The 17381-nt window shown below is 29.3% G+C and overlaps 2 protein-coding genes across 2 annotated transcripts; both read right to left on the bottom strand.

Moving 5' to 3' along the window:
• Nucleotides 1-2299: 2299 nt before the first annotated feature.
• On the bottom strand, nucleotides 2300-5716 carry LOC107072810 (facilitated trehalose transporter Tret1). Its single transcript, XM_015333057.2, has 5 exons — nucleotides 5242-5716; nucleotides 4098-4627; nucleotides 3586-3891; nucleotides 3205-3407; nucleotides 2300-2933 (listed from the first exon to the last, which is right to left on the bottom strand). Exons 1-5 carry the CDS (start codon nucleotides 5321-5323, stop codon nucleotides 2663-2665), a joined length of 1392 nt encoding a protein of 463 aa, XP_015188543.2. The 5' UTR covers nucleotides 5324-5716; the 3' UTR covers nucleotides 2300-2662.
• Nucleotides 5717-6058: 342 nt separating this feature from the next.
• LOC107072794 (EGF receptor activation regulator Star) lies at nucleotides 6059-17073 on the bottom strand. Its single transcript, XM_015333010.2, has 6 exons — nucleotides 14254-17073; nucleotides 11918-12208; nucleotides 11012-11225; nucleotides 10649-10813; nucleotides 10363-10554; nucleotides 6059-10242 (listed from the first exon to the last, which is right to left on the bottom strand). The coding sequence occupies exons 1-6, from the start codon at nucleotides 14316-14318 to the stop codon at nucleotides 10057-10059; spliced, it is 1113 nt and encodes a 370-aa protein (XP_015188496.1). The 5' UTR covers nucleotides 14319-17073; the 3' UTR covers nucleotides 6059-10056.
• Nucleotides 17074-17381: the final 308 nt, after the last annotated feature.

Genomic DNA, 17381 nt, shown 5'->3' on the forward strand with positions numbered 1-17381 from the left:
ATGTCAGGCTACTATATATCACTTGATTCTATAACTAATATAGTTTTCTTTTTGTTACAGGTGATCTTCGTTGGACTTAACAACAAATCTTTTTGATTCTCCTCCATTTGATATATGTATGAATGCATTTCTGAAGGCACACATATAAACTCCTAATATGATATATATATATATTTAAAAGTCCATAATAAACATGTCATTGAATACTTGCACAGGTTTACAAAAGATTTTCAATATGTTTGTTCATAAAATGTTTAATTTATCTACATATTTGTTTCAGTTGTTAGAAGAAAAAAAAAGAGAAAAAATAGAAGAATAGTAGAATATAAAATGAAGGATTCACGTTGTTCGATGTGTCTTTACGTTATTGGCTTTTTTAAAATTATTATTATTATAATATTTTGTAGAATTGCGCGTTCGTTTTATCGCATTGAAGAAATGATTGCGAAGGTCAATAGCGAAGTTGAAATGCCGATTGAAGAAAGATATATTACTCGATGAGTTTCCATCATTACGTATCAATCAATCTTTCCATATTTCTTAGTACTTTTGCAAAAGTAAATAAATGTCTATATATATATACATGTATATATGTTAACATACTTATACAAAGAAATTGGAAAATGAGATCACAAACGTCTTTGCACCGGACGATATCAACAAAGATAAAAATAAGTATTGTACCTCGTGAGAAAAAGCGATGATAACAAGCCTATGGAATTTTCATTATGTCATAATAAATTTCCCCATAAAGTACAACGGCCCTATCAGAAATTTTTTTAAATTTTTATATCCATTAATTACGACAACTTTTCCTTATAATTTAACGATAATCTTGATTTTCCTACGTGTGTAGTAACTAGCAAAATAAAAAGGAAACTTACGTCATCATATATCATACGGACAATATAAACAAATAAACAAAAAAAAAAGAAAAAGAAGAAAGATAAATAAACGTTTGTGTATATCTTTCTCTTTCTTTTTCACCTCGCTATCGAAGATAAAGCTAAAGAATAGGTAGACAATTGAAAGATGATATGAAAAACACGTAAAGAATTCCATATAGATTATCATCATCGTAAGTACTTACGATAAACAAATATCTTCAAAAGTTTTTTTCCATGATTTAGTTAACACGTCTTGCAACTTTTATAATGCATTACCGAAAATAGAAAAATAATGTGATATAAGATTTATTAAGATTATTATAATATAATTAATTAATATAAAAATTTTGTTTACTATTAAACCTGATAAAACAAATAGCAATAGGAACAATTTAAACGGATCAATTTTAATTGATTTATTACACCATTCCTGTTGGATGAACAAAAAAATAACTAATCTATTATTATCTATCATCGAAATAGGATTATCTGTTTTCTTGTTATACAATTATCTTTGATTTTCAGTAGGCAACCTCATTCCCTATTTTTCTTATCGATGTAAACTGTATTACTTACTGACGATTATTATTTGCAAATATCACAATTATGTGATATATGTAATACATAGAATAAAAAAAACAAACAAAATTTTATTTATATATATATATATATATATATATATATATATATATATATATTTTAATTAGGAAAAAAGAAAGAGAACAATAAAATTATTGATTTCATTCAATACCAAGATTATGGTAACAAAAAATTTTACCAACAATTTGTTTATTTGTTTACATAATTTTTTTTTTTATATAATTAAATGCAACAAATATATAATTAATTAAAAAAAGGAAATATAGTATTATAGGAAATATATATTAATGAAACAATAACAAAAATGCATGAAAAAATGTTCCAACAGTATAATGTGGAAATATTGAAAAAGGAAAATTTACAACTAACCGGTCACGCGATGAGAGTTTAGCGTTAATAATTGATTTTAAACAAATTTTATCTTTGTCAATTATTATTTAAACAACGAATGGAAGTTTTAAACGAAGATGAAGTATCATAAATTTCATTTATTTATTTATTTTTTTTTTGTTTTTTTTTTTTGACTAACGTGACTTCAAAGTAATTATAGTTATTTTATTGAATTATCTAACGTAACAAACATATTTCAAATACGCTTAACGATAGATTATTTTTATCGAATAATTATCGACCAATTAATAAATTTAACAGACAATTCTTTTTTATTATTATTATTATTATTATTTTATTCGGTAATATTTCTCATTATCATCGTTTATTTTTGCAAAAAAAAAAATGGCTATACTATTACGAGACAAAAGGCTACGAGTATATTTTAGGAAGCTTAGGATTTATAACGTGTTAAAATAAACTTATACGTAGAAAAAGGAGTGTATTTTTATTCGATATATAAGCATATCATTTAAATTCGTTAATTCTAATCATAAATATAAAAAATTACGAAGAGAACATTTCAAAGGAATGCCAAAGGTTATGGCATTGTCCAAAATTGCATTCTTCCAAATTTTTATAAAAATCTTTCGTACAATTGACCTAATATCACGATAAACATTAATCGATTTAATACAAAAAAAAAAAATTCAACAATACTTTTTAACTTATTGAAGCACGTCAGTGCTTTTTTTTAAAACAGTGTTAAATCTTTTTTTCTATACATAAATGTGCACAATGGGACTATTTGAGTTCCATCAAATATTTAAAATGATCGTTAAAATTCAAATTCCATTTAATTCGTCTTGAATTTCTTGAATAGTTTTCCCTTTGGTTTCGGGCAAAAAGAAAAACGTTAAAACGGTGGCTATTCCCATGATAACAGCGAAAAACCAAAATGTTCCGCCCATTCCTAATGATTCGGTCATCGATGGAAAAAGTTTCGTCACGCAAAATACCAAAAACCAATTTAAGGTAACAGCTATGCCAGAAGCAATTCCTTTTAATTCGGCAGTGAATAATTCAGCGGTTAACATCCAAGGTACTGGGCCCAACCTATCGCGTAAAAAAATTTGCAATTATTTTGATTGAATTAAATAAATATTACTAGGATGCTTTTGTCCATGCGAAGCATAACTTTATCCATGCTTTATTATAAAATGTTGATTTAATATAATTCTAAACTATTTAGAAAAATTATAATAACATACAAAATAATTCTACAATTACGAAGTTAACAATGTGATACTCTAAATTTTTATATATAAAAATTGTAATTAAATCAACAGTTTATATAAATATATATGCATTTCATTCGTTTACTTACCCAATAGAAAAGGCGACCATGAAAAGTGTTAGTGAAACTAATGGCAACCAACCTAATGAACTAACGTCATCACCGTCATTTTGTTTTTTAAAATAAATGCCTAATGCTATGAGACAAATTGCTAAAAATCCTGATGACAACATGAGCAATGGTTTTCTACCAGCACGGTCAACGATCGCTGCTGCTGCACCGGACATTACAACCTAAAAATAATAATAAAAAAGATAACAAAAATTAAGCTCGTAAAACAAAACATGGAGAAAAAACTTTGAACGAGTTTGTATTATTTTCAATTCTTTGAATTCCAATTGGTAATAATTTTCATTAAAAACTATAGATCGTTTAAATGATTAACAAATAAATAATAATAATAATAATAACCTGAACTAATGATACGATAATGGCAGCAACATCGGACGGTAAAGAACTACCGGCTGCTTGAAAAATTTCTAAAGTGTTGAAAATAACTGCGTTTACTCCTGATAGTTGTTGAAATATCATACCACCGCAAGAACACATAAATGCCCTTCTAGAACCGGCCGTACGAAAAATATCAAAAATTGATGATTTTCTAGAATTCGATTCGTCTTTTGCTCTTTGTATTATCGTTATCTCTTCGCTTGGATTGTATGAATTACCTCTGAGTACTTTCATCGCTACTTCAGCCTCTGGTTTTCTTTCTTTACTCTAAAAAAAAAAAAAAAAAAACAAACAATATTAATAGTCCAATAATTTATTCAAAACCCCTTTCGTTGACTAAAGTAATATTAATACAACAACTATATGAATGCAAATTACTCGACTGTGATATTGCAGAATATCATTTTAAGTATAGTTAGCTTATTAGATTTTCATTTAATTGAATTTGTAAACAACAAAAAAATGTATTTTACCACTAGCCATTGAGGTGATTCAGGCATCCAAAAGAATGTTGTCAAAAAGGCAACTTCAACGAGCCCACAGATGACAGACAATGTCGTGTAATTAACGAAAGATCCCAATACATTGACCAATAGTATACCCATCGTTAAAAATAATTGAAAGAAAGCACCCAATGTACCTCGGGTAGATGTTTCAGCAACTTCAGATATATAAGTTGGTACCAATACGCAAGTAGCACCTATACTCGTTCCTACGATAAATCTGGCAAGGTACAACATCCAAACACGCGATGCTGCAACTATTATCAGCCAAGATATTATAAATGGCACTGCCAATAACATCAGAGATTTTTTTCGTCCCAACATGTCCGCCATTTTTCCAGATGGTAATGCACCTATCATTGCACCTAATGCTATTAAAGAACCAACCCAAGAACCTTCATCTTTTGACAACACCAACCAACTGTCGGACTCGTAAAGAAGTGGCAGTACTGGTGCTGTCCATGCCATTACTGTACCAGCACCCAATGCCAATAAGCATGCTAAAAAATATTCAATTAAAATTATGCTTTATTTATTATTCTTCAGTATTTTTATTAACGAAGGTAAGACCACTCCAAAAAGCCCAAAGCTCAAAAAATAATATAATATAATATAAATCGAGTTTAGATAGAGATAGAAATTAATTGTACATATGTTTGACTGTGAAAACATCATTTTTACAGAATATATTTATTAAAAGAAATGGAAAAATAAATGGAACAAATTTATTGGAAAATTTTCTATCCGGGAAATCAACTATTATTTATCTTTTGATTTTCTTTTCTTTTATTCTTCTACGTGTTTTTCGAAGTGGGTAAATATAATCCTTCTTGATAAGACTACGTGGACGTATTTCCGATGAGATATACGATAATCGATCAATTTTTGCACTTTCATAAAATATTAAAAATAAATTCAAATCAAATATTATATATTCTTTCATTTAAAACTTTTGTTTGTTTTTTGAAATTCATTCAAATGGACATTGGAGTAAAAAATTAATTAAAAAAAAAAACGATCGAAATCGTTAGACTCGTTCTGATGAAAAAAAAAAAAAAGAAGAAAAAGAAAGATGTTTGATCAATGGTGTGTTCATTTTGATTTTTTTAAATACCAGAAGTCGCAGCGAAGTATTGCCAAAGTTTGTTGCTATCTTGACGAACGGGTGCACCGTTTAACATTCCAGTTTCCTCCATGTTATTTTTACTTCAGATTTTTTTTTCCTTGCAGTCTTTGAAAAAACGACAAAGTACACTTTACGATTTTTAGTTATCCCTAATTTTTTTTGTCTTCTATTTCTTTATCGAATACCGATCTTTAAACCGATTCCTTACACCGATCCTTTCACACGGATCGAAATATAAAAAACTAATATAAAATTAATAATAATAATTAAAAAAAAATGAGACTACGAAAAAAAAACCGCGTGATTCTAATTAACTTTAGAATAATGAAGTTAATATGAATTATGATAATTGGTCATCACTACATATTTCGGATTAATCAAACTCGCTAGATGAATACCGAATGGACACTTTGAGAACGAAACTAATCGCATATCATATATTACATACTTGTAGCCACTATCTAAACCAACATTATCACTAATCTAAGTTATCATCTACCGTCATTGGAAAGAGGTGGAACAAAAACAAATATATATATATATAATATATTATTATAATTAATAATTATATTTATAATATAATTAAAATATAATATATATTATTATGAATTAATATATTATGTAATTATATTAATTATAATTAATAATTTAATTGATTTTGTTCCTTTATGCGATAATGAAGTTCCAATTTTGTTTAAGAGAACTTTATCATCTCTCTCTCTCTCTCTCTATTACCTTAAAATTAATAAAAAAAAATAATCTCTCGATTGAAATTGATAAACAAATAAATAAAAGTAAAGTAGAATCGTGTCAATGATTATTGTCATTATTTTCATAACAGATAACATTTAATACTCATGTAATCTTATATAAAGTGGAGTAATTGCATGAACAAAGTTAAAATTGTAAAACTGTTTCATTAGAGATACTTTGTTAATTAATGTTATCACGACGTTCAAGTAATTTATTTAAATAAACTTTTGTTAAGATGTTGATACTCCTTTAATTACTTTGATAATAAATGGGTCGTCTTGTCTATATTTTACGGTGTTAGAAAATTTCTATTAAATCTATATAATATACAAAAAAATAAAAATAACAAAGTAAATTGGTTACGGTATTACAATCAAATACAAATGCAACACTTTTTAATATTCATAGGATAATTGTGCCCATAATTAAGAAAGTGGTCTAAGTCATGTATCTCTTGTTTCGAAATATTTCAAGATTTCTATTTGAACATTATATGAAATTCTATGTAATATTGAAAAAACAAACATTATCGAACGATTATTTAACAATATCGTGAAAATTACATTGAATTTATTTAGTTTAAAATAATTTGGTATGTAATAACTAATAAACTCATCTTTTTTTTATTTTTTTTTTAATTTTGACATAGACCACTTTTATATAATTATGGGCACAATTATAAAAGAACGAAATAATAAAGTAAGAGTAAAAAAAAGATTGGTCACAATTATATTTTAAAAGAGATCCGTCCTATGAATACTTTTGATAATGGCAATGAAAATGATTCATCTGTCAACAAATCTTTTATGATAAATATTGAATAGTTGACTTATTGCTATCATAATTCTTTCATCTTTCGTATATACATTATCTATCTTTGATTTGCCAAGCGAGTTAAAAACGAGGAAAAAAAAGAGAATCAGGATAGAAAAAATTGAAGTAAAAAAAAAAAAAAAAAATATAGAAAAGTATAATATAAAAATGAAAAAAAAAATGAGATTTATACTATCATTATCTCTCTCTCTCTCTCTTTCTCTTTTGCTTCCTCTTTTCATGGAAGCAAGCAAGCAACACGTTATCACAGCTTTAAAAGCCAATAATAACGAGTGTGGTAGAAGATTTACTCAACGATTAATGGCATTGAATGAACATCGATCTAATTGCAAATAGTAAATAGATATATTATATATATCTACTTATATTAAAACGTATACTATCGATATCGTGATTTAAACGGTGTTATCTAGATATATTATGTATAATATTGAGGTATATTCAAAGAAATGAATTGTAATCATATACAAACAAACTTTGATTGCAAATATATAAAGGGTATTTTTATTATTTTCAAAAAAAAAAAAGAGAGAAATATATCTATGCATTCTTGTAAAACAAAGGTTTGTAATCATTCAAAAAAAAAAACTTGATTGCAAATATAAAGGACTATATTTATTATTATCAAAAAAGAAATATCGACGCATTCTTGTAAAACAAAGGTACACAAAAAACCTTACTTTTTTTTTTTTTTTTCTATGTCAATGATACAACTTATATATATATAAAAAATATATATAAATAAAAAAAAGAAAACGAAGAAAGGGAATTACAAAAAAAGAGAAAAATTAAGATCAATCTAAATGATGTAGAAAAGAAAAAAAAAGGAAAAGGAGATGGAAAAGGTGGTTGGTAGTTGTGTTGTGATATGGGTGTAAACGAATGTAACATACACAAACAAATCTCGTATAGTAGCAAAAATGTATGAGTCTAAATTTAGGCGAATCATGGAATGATCTACGAAGAATATAACAAGATCTTATCAAATAAACATTACCCATTTGGACGATCTACGTGAGCTTCGCATACACATACATAAAAATGCACAAGGGAACGAATAACAAAAAAAAAAAAAAAAAAGAAACAATATCAGATTTTTATCATCAAATATGAAAAAAAAAAACATTTAATTTATTCTAAAAAAACAAAAAAAAAACAAAAACAAAAACAAAAATAGAAATGTATTTAAATTCTTTCCAAAAATTGTCTTTAACTACACAAGAGTCACACATTTTTGTCTTTTCATTACTTTTGATAATCTATTATCAAATAATGTAAATTAAATTCGTTTAAATTATAATTAATCTGTAAAAAAAATTATTAATAATTCGTAGATTAAATTTTTTTTCCTAAGTATGGAATTAATTTTATACGAATTAAAATTATAGAATTAAATCATTCGTTGTATCACGAAGCTCCCGTGGGATACATACATATTGTTTTAATCCTAAATTGATAAATTATTTTATTATTATTTTCGCATTTTATTTGGACGATATCTTTGCTACTTGGTAAAATATCTTAAATTCTAAATTCCCTTATGAAAATAATATCTTAGATACTAATAAGGCCAATAATTTTGAGAGTATTCGGAAATAACTTCCCGAATTATCACTATACATCTCTTGTCTCATTCTCTCTCTCTCTCTCATTCATTCTTTTCTCTCTCTCTCTCTCTCTCTCTCACTCATTCTTTTCTCTCTCTCTCTCTCTCTCTCTCTCTCTTTGTTTTGTATAAACATTTAATATGTCATTAGTTCTCATCCTTTCGCACTAATTACACATATATTAATTTTAATTTATCGACGCCAAACCAATTCAATTATTTCCTTGTCTTCGTAATGAAAAAGAAGAAAAATATGAGTAAAAAAAAAAAAATAAAATATAAAATATACAATCCGTCTTAAAAAAAAAAATAAACTTTCTCAATGGTTTTTTTTTTTTTTATTACATTATAACTTACGTTAGCTTACTGTAATAATTAAAAAAAAAAAAAAAAAAAAGAACAAAAAATAGATATGTATATATACATGTATATATATTTATATTGAACCTACTGAGTAAAATCGTACAAAAAAAAAAAAAAAAGGAAAAAAAAAATAAAAAAAGATTTTAAGGTAAAGCTTTTCTTTCTCATAACTTTTTGGTTTTCATACTGTATATATATATGTATGTGTGTGTGTTGTGTATGTGTGTATGTGTACATTCATATGTATTTTATTTTTTGTATATACATATATATATATATATATATATGTCTCTATGTGAATAAGTCAATAAGGCATCGCGTTAGATAAACTTTATTCGTCTTTTGAAAAGAAATATCTTAATTAATCGTTTAATTATCTTTCAACACAAAAGTATTTTAAATTAACCAAAAGGTTTAATTTAACATAAGCTCAGGTCAGTTTCTCTTTGTCATCGTTTGTGTTATTTCTTTTTTTGTTTGAACTTTAAGTTTTACGAAAATTAAAAATCATCTTTCATTGATCGTTCACATCATCATCACATTCGTTTTGTTATTCGTTTTACAAATAATAACGATATTATGATTATTGGAAAAATATGAAACCAACCAATCAATGAACAAAAAGAAAAGAAATATTATAATATATAACTGTGTTTTTTTTTTTTTTTTTTTTTTTAAATAGTCATCGTCGTAATTATTTTGATCATAATCGTATAGTCGATTACGAGAAATACTTTGGTGTTCGATATAATTGAAAATAAGATGAGACTGAGTATCATCAAATTCATCAAATTTTGATATTTCGTTCGGAATGTAAAAAAAAATCTAAATGATCTACAACGTTCGATCATAGATCATTGATTTTTTCTTTTCTTTTCTTTTCTTCTTCTTTTTCTTCTTCTTCTCCTAGTTATGTGTGCGCGTAATCGGTGACGATAAACTAATAAAAAAAAAAAATTGTTAAAAAAGAACAAATTTCTTGTACAATTTACTCAGAAACAATTTTAAAATTTGTAACGAATGACGGAATATAATATGTTTTTTTTTCTTCTTTTTTTTTTTTCTTTGTTTGTTTGTTTTGTTTTGAAGAAAAAGAAATATTCGTTATAATCAGTTAACCGTCAAAATTACACGCATAAAAATGTGTCCATTAGTAATATGTGTTTATAAATGATCGATAACGACCTTTCCCCCTTCCAAATCCACCCCACCCACCCACCCGTCCTATATTCTAATTCGAATTAAAATTAGATTTTAAGTAGGGCGTTGTAAATGAAGATTTTCTTGCCAGTGTCAGTAGTTCCAACAAGTTTGTATCTTTTGCTGTTTAATTTGTCAATGAGATTGTCCGTTTCCGTCGTACTGTAATGCGTATTCCAACGTATGGAAAGTATTAATATTCTTATAGTTTCCCATGGTATTGTATCCAGAACCTGTTTCGTGATAAAAACAAATGATAAATAAAAATCACAAAAGTAGAAATTAAAGTAAAAGACAAAATGTCAATGAAATAAAAAATATTGTTTATTATTATTTTTAAATTTTAAGTTTACCTGGCCATCTTGAATATCTGGACTGTCGAGACTCAAGTAATCTAAAGTTGTAACATTGTAGGCTAAGAGTATACTATAAAGGGGGAAACATTTTAACCTGGTCGTTGGTAAACTTTCGTCAGACGATACCAAACTGTTAGGGCCTTCTCCTAATTTAGTAACTTGAACCTCGGATTCTTGATGATACGTTATCTAAAATATAATTCAAAATATTATAAAATATATTTAAAAAAAAAAAAACAAAAAAAAATTGGTTCAAGATTAAAACGTAAAAAAATAATCTTACTTCTTTGATAACTTTGTCGTTACTCAGACAAGAATGAATAACTCGAGTTTTCGAATTGCGACTACTTTTTTGTGCTTCGAAGAAACTTCTAGGATCGGTTAAAATCAAAACGCCATTCCAATTCAATTTCGAATCGAGCCAAGCTGTACTGGACATTGCTCCTATCTAAAGAAAAAAAAAAGAAAAAAAAAACAGAATAAAAGAATAAACATAATTCCAATATAAGTGGGGTAGCGTTAAATCTCATTTTGATATAAAACAAAGTGCAATAATTATTTCACTTTGATTAAGAAGATGAAGAAAAATAAGAAGAAGGATAGTTTGTAATATTAATTATTATTTGAACGCAATTATAATTCTCACCCTACTAATATATTCTACGTAGACACCTTCACGTTTGTTTTGCATCGAATTAGATACGTATTTCTCTTCGGATGTTTGAGTAGCATTTAGGAGTTCTTGATGAGTAGTCGGTTTGAAATGGACCTCACGTATATAAGCGATTAGTTGTGGGTTATCCATGGAAACGCTATAAAGCACGTAATCCCTGGTCATGTTAGCATCGAAAGCTTGTCTCCTGTAACATCGAACGGTTCAATTTCAAAAATCCAATACAATTCAATCTCACGTTTTGTTGAAACGAAATTTAACGCGTTCCATGCCACGTGGTATATATATATATATATATAGTACCATTATTATAGTACACGGTTAAACTTGACCATCAGGCTACGTATACCATAAATAGTATACGCAGATATATATTCATTTAATGAATAATGAAAATCAAATAGTCTGTACGACAAGTTGTACGCAAAAAAACGACTTGGCAGGAAACGTAGTTAAAAAAAAAGCAACCGTTTTAATCGAACAGATTACTTTGTGTTCGAAATAAGGATGATGATAATAAATAATTGTCAAATCACAAGATTAACGCGTTAAACTCTTTGAAGCATGGTGGGATTAAAAGTGTCCCCCACCTTTTTGATGCACCTTAATGCACACGGTGGAACATTTTTAATCTCACTTCGAAATATTGCAATAGCTGCATTCTCATAAGTTTATATTTCGTCTTATTTACGTCAAAACAATTGGTTATCATTCTTTCTTTTTTATGGTTTTACATTACGTAATCTATATCAATTTTGTTTCATTTCAAATTCACATCAAATTTCTATGCAACATGGGATTACTTTATTATCTGAAATCTCCTGTGCTACAAAGAGCTAAAACGCACCACATTTTTGCAATGAATTTGAATTTTTTTACCTGAGTTCGGCAGCTTCGTTCCAGACGAGAAGTAACGCCATGGCGGTTGAAAATGCAGCAAGAAATGCCAAACAGGGTGCAACTTTTCTCCACCATGTATTTTTGTAATATAACATAGCGTTAGGTGTAGTATTAGATGCTGTTGGTGTCGTTTGTTGATTACCAACGACACATATGCAATGACCAACGCCATTAACTCCACCGTTAATTGCATTTCCCTCAGTTGTACCCCCAGGTCCACCACCTTCCATCCCCCCAGATGCAACGGTAGCCGCGATTGGTTTAATCATTCTGTTGAAATAAAAATTGTACGATTTCTTTTTCAAAATCTTTTTTCATTTAATTTTTTTTCTTGTTTTTTTTTTCTTATGGGGGTTGCACATTCGTACTCGAATTATTTATACCAAGATACATACAGAAAATACATTTGATTAGAATGAATCTTATTGTTAGATTATTTCAAAGAAAAAAAACAAACAAAAAGAAAAAACAAAAAAAAGCCTAAAAAAGGCAAGAAACTTTCGGAACTATCTATTTATGTGTAAGTGTGTGTTAATCTGTACGTGTATTTGTAAATGAGTATGTATTTCTACGATCCTATCTTTAACAACGAAACGTGACTCATGACCAACCAACGCACAGTAAAAGATCAGCTTTACAGACTTTCTAAGCAAATTTTTTGTTCTTATCGCATCCATGCCAGAATACGACACCCAGTATATAAGGATGTGAACAAAGGGGAAATCCAAAGACCACTATGGGATTTAAAATATCTTTCTGTTACTTTAGCTTATGTATTTGACGATTGCAATCACGCATTTATTTGAGGTTTTCTTTACGTTTATTTTAAGGGAAACTCTCTGTACGAGTGATGACAATTTTTTTTTTGTTTTTTTTTTTTATTACAGCATGAAAAAATTCGTGTTTTCGTTTGAACAGAGAAATAAAATAAGAGAGAGAGTATTACTACTACAACTCTTTTACTCATCCAACTCGAATGACATTTTTGTAATTTCGATTTTACATTTGCCGAGAAAAATCCGTCGAACTGATGAAACTGATGAAACGAAAAAAAAAAAAATAAAATACAGACAGAGAGAGGTAAATATAAGGATAGAAAATATATATGAAATAAAATTAAATTAAATTAAAATTACGAAAGAAAAAAAAAGATAATGGAAAAAAGAAAAGAAAGGTAAAAAAAAGAAAAAATTAAATCGCTCATCTTTTTCACCGTTAAAAGCTTCCTTTGCCCTTTTGTATTTCGAATTTATGGTGACGATGTTTCAGGAAGAAGGAAGAATACGACACAAAGGAGGGGGGGGGAAAGGAGAAAAGGAAGAAAATTATCGTTCGGTTGTAAAAAAAAAAGGAAAAAAAGAAAAAGAAACCCAATCTCTTTCATTCGATCATTCAAATCCTATAACAGTGTGAATTTTGAATTACATTTAACTTTCTTTTGATCGAACGATAACGATCGATAGATTGATTTAAAAACGATATGAATAACGGATTCAATTGTTTTAAATAAATTATTCGAATGTGAATATACGATAATATTTGATCTTTCCGAATTTTCACGTATCCTTTCTGTGTCACGATTATCGTAAACTATGATGTTTGTCTGTATACTCTCGCTTTGATATACAATAATAAACATGGAGACACATATACATTCACATACATATACGCGGAATAAATGAGTATATTATTTATCGTGAAAAAATCCGAAAAAATCATGTTGTTGAATGATAGAACTTTTGATAATTCGTGAGAATGAATATATTAAACAAATAATAAAAATTATATTTTAAATTTAATAAGAATTTTGTCAAAAAAAAAAAAAAAAACTGAATAGTGCATAATAGCACCAATAATTTCTTATAAAATTCGTGCCGGTTTTAAAGAAGAAATAAGAAAGAAATAAAAATACCACTATTTTACATATGACGTGACAAAAAAATAAACATTTTATCGAATAAATCAAATCAGCAGTTACATTTCCGATCAATCTAATACAAAATTGAATAAAATGACGTAACACAGGTATAAATAAATGTCTCGACGTTTCGTGAATCAATCGACAAAAAGAAAAAACAAAAAAACAAAAGCAAGAAAAAGGAAAGAAAAAAACAAAGAAAATAATAAACAAACGAATTCATCGCAAATCGAATCCTACGATTGTTATCTATCGTTCTATCTATATATATATATGAAACACTATTTTACTTTATAGAAATAAACGCAAACATTACGTAAAATAAAGGACAAATATTATTGAAATATAATTTATATTTGTTTAAGTTGGAAAAATAATAATAAAAATATATACTTACGTAGATTTGCGCTTTGGTCTAGTTTCTATTTGGGGGAAACGAAAGTCTGGTGGGGGGTTAGACATATAAATCGACCAAATGTTGATGGATATGCTGCTTTAATAGCAGCAACAGCAATAACAACAGCAACAGCAACAGTAGCGATATTAACACACACAATTTACACGCATCCATGCGTGCACACTCGCGCACACATACACACGATTTAAGGTTGGAAAATCTTGTTAAACTTTACATCTCGTATGTGACACTCTGCCAGTGTCTCGTACACATTTGGCTTTCGTTCGCGCGACTGTACGAGGAGAACGTGCTCATCTCTCTCTCTCTCTCTCTCTCTCTCTTTTTCTTTCTCTCTCTCCTTCTCCTTTTCTCCCACTCCCTTTCTCTTGATTTCCTTTCGTCCAGCCGACCCACACACGCGGTGCACTTTACTCGTCGAACCTAACAGCGTCCTACTCCTTCTCTTTCTCTTCCTAACGTTTCAACTATGTGTGTATTGTGTGTATGAACAATGTGTTCAGAAATTTTTCTATGTTCCCCACCACTTCCAACTAAAGTTCTTCTCTTTCTTTATATCTTTTCCTTACAATTAGGTACTATAAAAACATGATAAAGGAAAAGGAAAGAGATAGAAAGATTGAAGGAATAGTAGAGTAGTAGTAGTAGTAGTTAGTGGTGGTGGTACTGCTCCGAAAGCGACTACTTCGCCGACTGTGAGTCGTCCTCGTCTGCTAGAAGGGAGTGAAATGAAAGAGAGAAAGGGTATATATGGTTATCCCCGCGCCGCACTGCAGTTCTCGATGCGTCTTTCTCTTTCCTTCTTTTGAAACCCCAACTCTCTGATTATCTTTCTTTCTCTTTCCCACGTATATTCCTCGTATATTCGTTACAAAAGAAAGAAAGAAAGGAAAGGAAAGGAAAGGAAAGGTAGAAGGAAACTTCAACATCGGGCATTTGTCTTCTACGAGAAAGAGACCTTCTTCTTTCCTTCTTTTTCTCTTTCTTTTTCTTGACTCATCGTATGAACAAAACCAAGACGGTACGTTGACGTAAAGGTTCAATTACACGCGCACAAGTTTTATGTAAAAGAGAGGACAACGACGACAACGATGAAACACCGCTGGCACTTGGAAACGGCCCCAACACCACTCGGACAGCGACGGGGACTGCTATGATGACGACAACGACCAACAGTATAATGCCTTCTTCTTCTTCTTCTTTCTATCTCCCTCTCTATGGGTTCTCTACGTATCGGGTGTCCTTATTTAAACGGGCCACATACTCATAGCCCCCACCCCACCCCACCCCACCCCTTCTTTTTACCTATATGCCACCTGGAAACGGCCTCGACACAACCGTCACAATAACCAACCAACCAACCCAACCAACCAACTAACCAACGACAACAGCAATAACGATGTTAACTACGATACAAAAACGACCGGTGATTATTAGGACAACAACGACTAGGAGTACAATGCCATCCTCTCTTCCTTCTCTCTTTCCTTTCTATGGGTTTCCTATATATATATATATATCGGGTGTCCTTCTTTATACGGGCCACAGTAGACTGTCTAACTCTGTGTGTTGGCTGTTGTGTTGTTCATTCGTCTATCCCCTTCAACTTCAACGCGATCGGCTTTCTCGCTCGGTTTTACGAGGACTCCTCTACCTTTCTCTCATAGCTTACTCAGGTAGAGAAAGAGAGAGGAACAGTGGTTCTCAACTTACCTTACCTTTTCTTCTCTTTCTGTCTCTCTTTCTTTCTCTTTCTTGTAATCTTTAGACGAGGTTTATTTGATTTATTTCAAGCAGACTCGTGAACGAATGCACACGACGTCGTTATTGATTCACCCCTAACAGCCCTATAACAGAGTATAGTATAGACTGTTTTAAAAGACAAAAATCAACTGTAAATATATCCTAGATCTTTTCACCCTTTTACTATCTTTTTTGTGTTGTTTTTTTTTTTGTTCAATTACGATGATAACCAACGTTTGCAAATCATTTTTTTTATTCCGTCCAATTTGAATATCGAAAAATATACATCGTATTATACCACGTGAATTAGGATAATAAAATGGATGATGATTGAAAGGTGAAAAAGGAGAGCCACTTTTCCATATAATGGCAAGAACACGAACGGTATGAAAAGGGAAACGGTTGTGTGTCGGGGGAGAGAAAATGTGCGAAGGTAGGAATGAACGAGGGGTTGTCGAGAAGAAGGAGGAGAAGGGATAGAGGAAGGGATAGTGAATTGCGGGGACTGAAAAGAGGGAAATGGGGAGTGGGGGAGGGAAATCAGAAGGAGGAAACGTGATTGGTATGCGACAAGGCGGAAATGGCATCAGCTGTGGCAACGATAGGAAATTTTGTTATACACACCCTTCTACTACCGTCTATCCTCAATTCTCTATCTATTTATTTATCTATCTATCTATCTATCTATCTTTCTATCTGTCTATCTATATTTAGCTAACTCGTATAATTGCATTAGAATTTTCGTTAGTTCGGTAAAGCGGCGAGTACTACCAATCCTATTTTCCATTCGGATTTACACTCCGGAAACGATTCTTATTATCGATCGATAAATTAACGAATTAACGAGAGTGAACACTTTACAGGGAAAACTTTGTTAACTTCATTGATTTACTACTAGCATTTTTTATCGGAGTAATTTTATTTCATTTACCAATTCATTTTATTTTCACGTAAATACAATTTTTATTTCTACTTATTTCTTTTTTTGTTTTTTTTTTTGTTTTGTTTTTGAATCCAACGTCATTGGATTAATTTTATTCAATCATATATATATATATATATATATATATATATAACTGTGCATTTGCAAATTTTTCTTTAGACACATTTTTTCAATTCATCTATAATAAATACGCGAATTAAATATAACCAATAAAATACTATACACGTTTGCGCGTACAATTTGAACAAATTTTCTAAAACTTTGATATTGAATAATTCAAATCACGAACCCCCCTTTATCTCTCTCTCTCTCGCTTTTTTTAAAAAAAAAAAGCTTTTAGAATATTTCTATTTGAATGAAAATGAGTTTAAAGAAACAGAGGTGGTAGTAGTAGTAGTAGTAGTAGTAGATTAGTTTGAGTGTG

This window comes from Polistes dominula, unplaced genomic scaffold (assembly GCF_049000335.1).
Source record: "Polistes dominula isolate Pdom_NZ unplaced genomic scaffold, Pdom_raw_medaka contig_11, whole genome shotgun sequence".
NCBI classification, from domain to species: domain Eukaryota; kingdom Metazoa; phylum Arthropoda; class Insecta; order Hymenoptera; family Vespidae; genus Polistes; species Polistes dominula.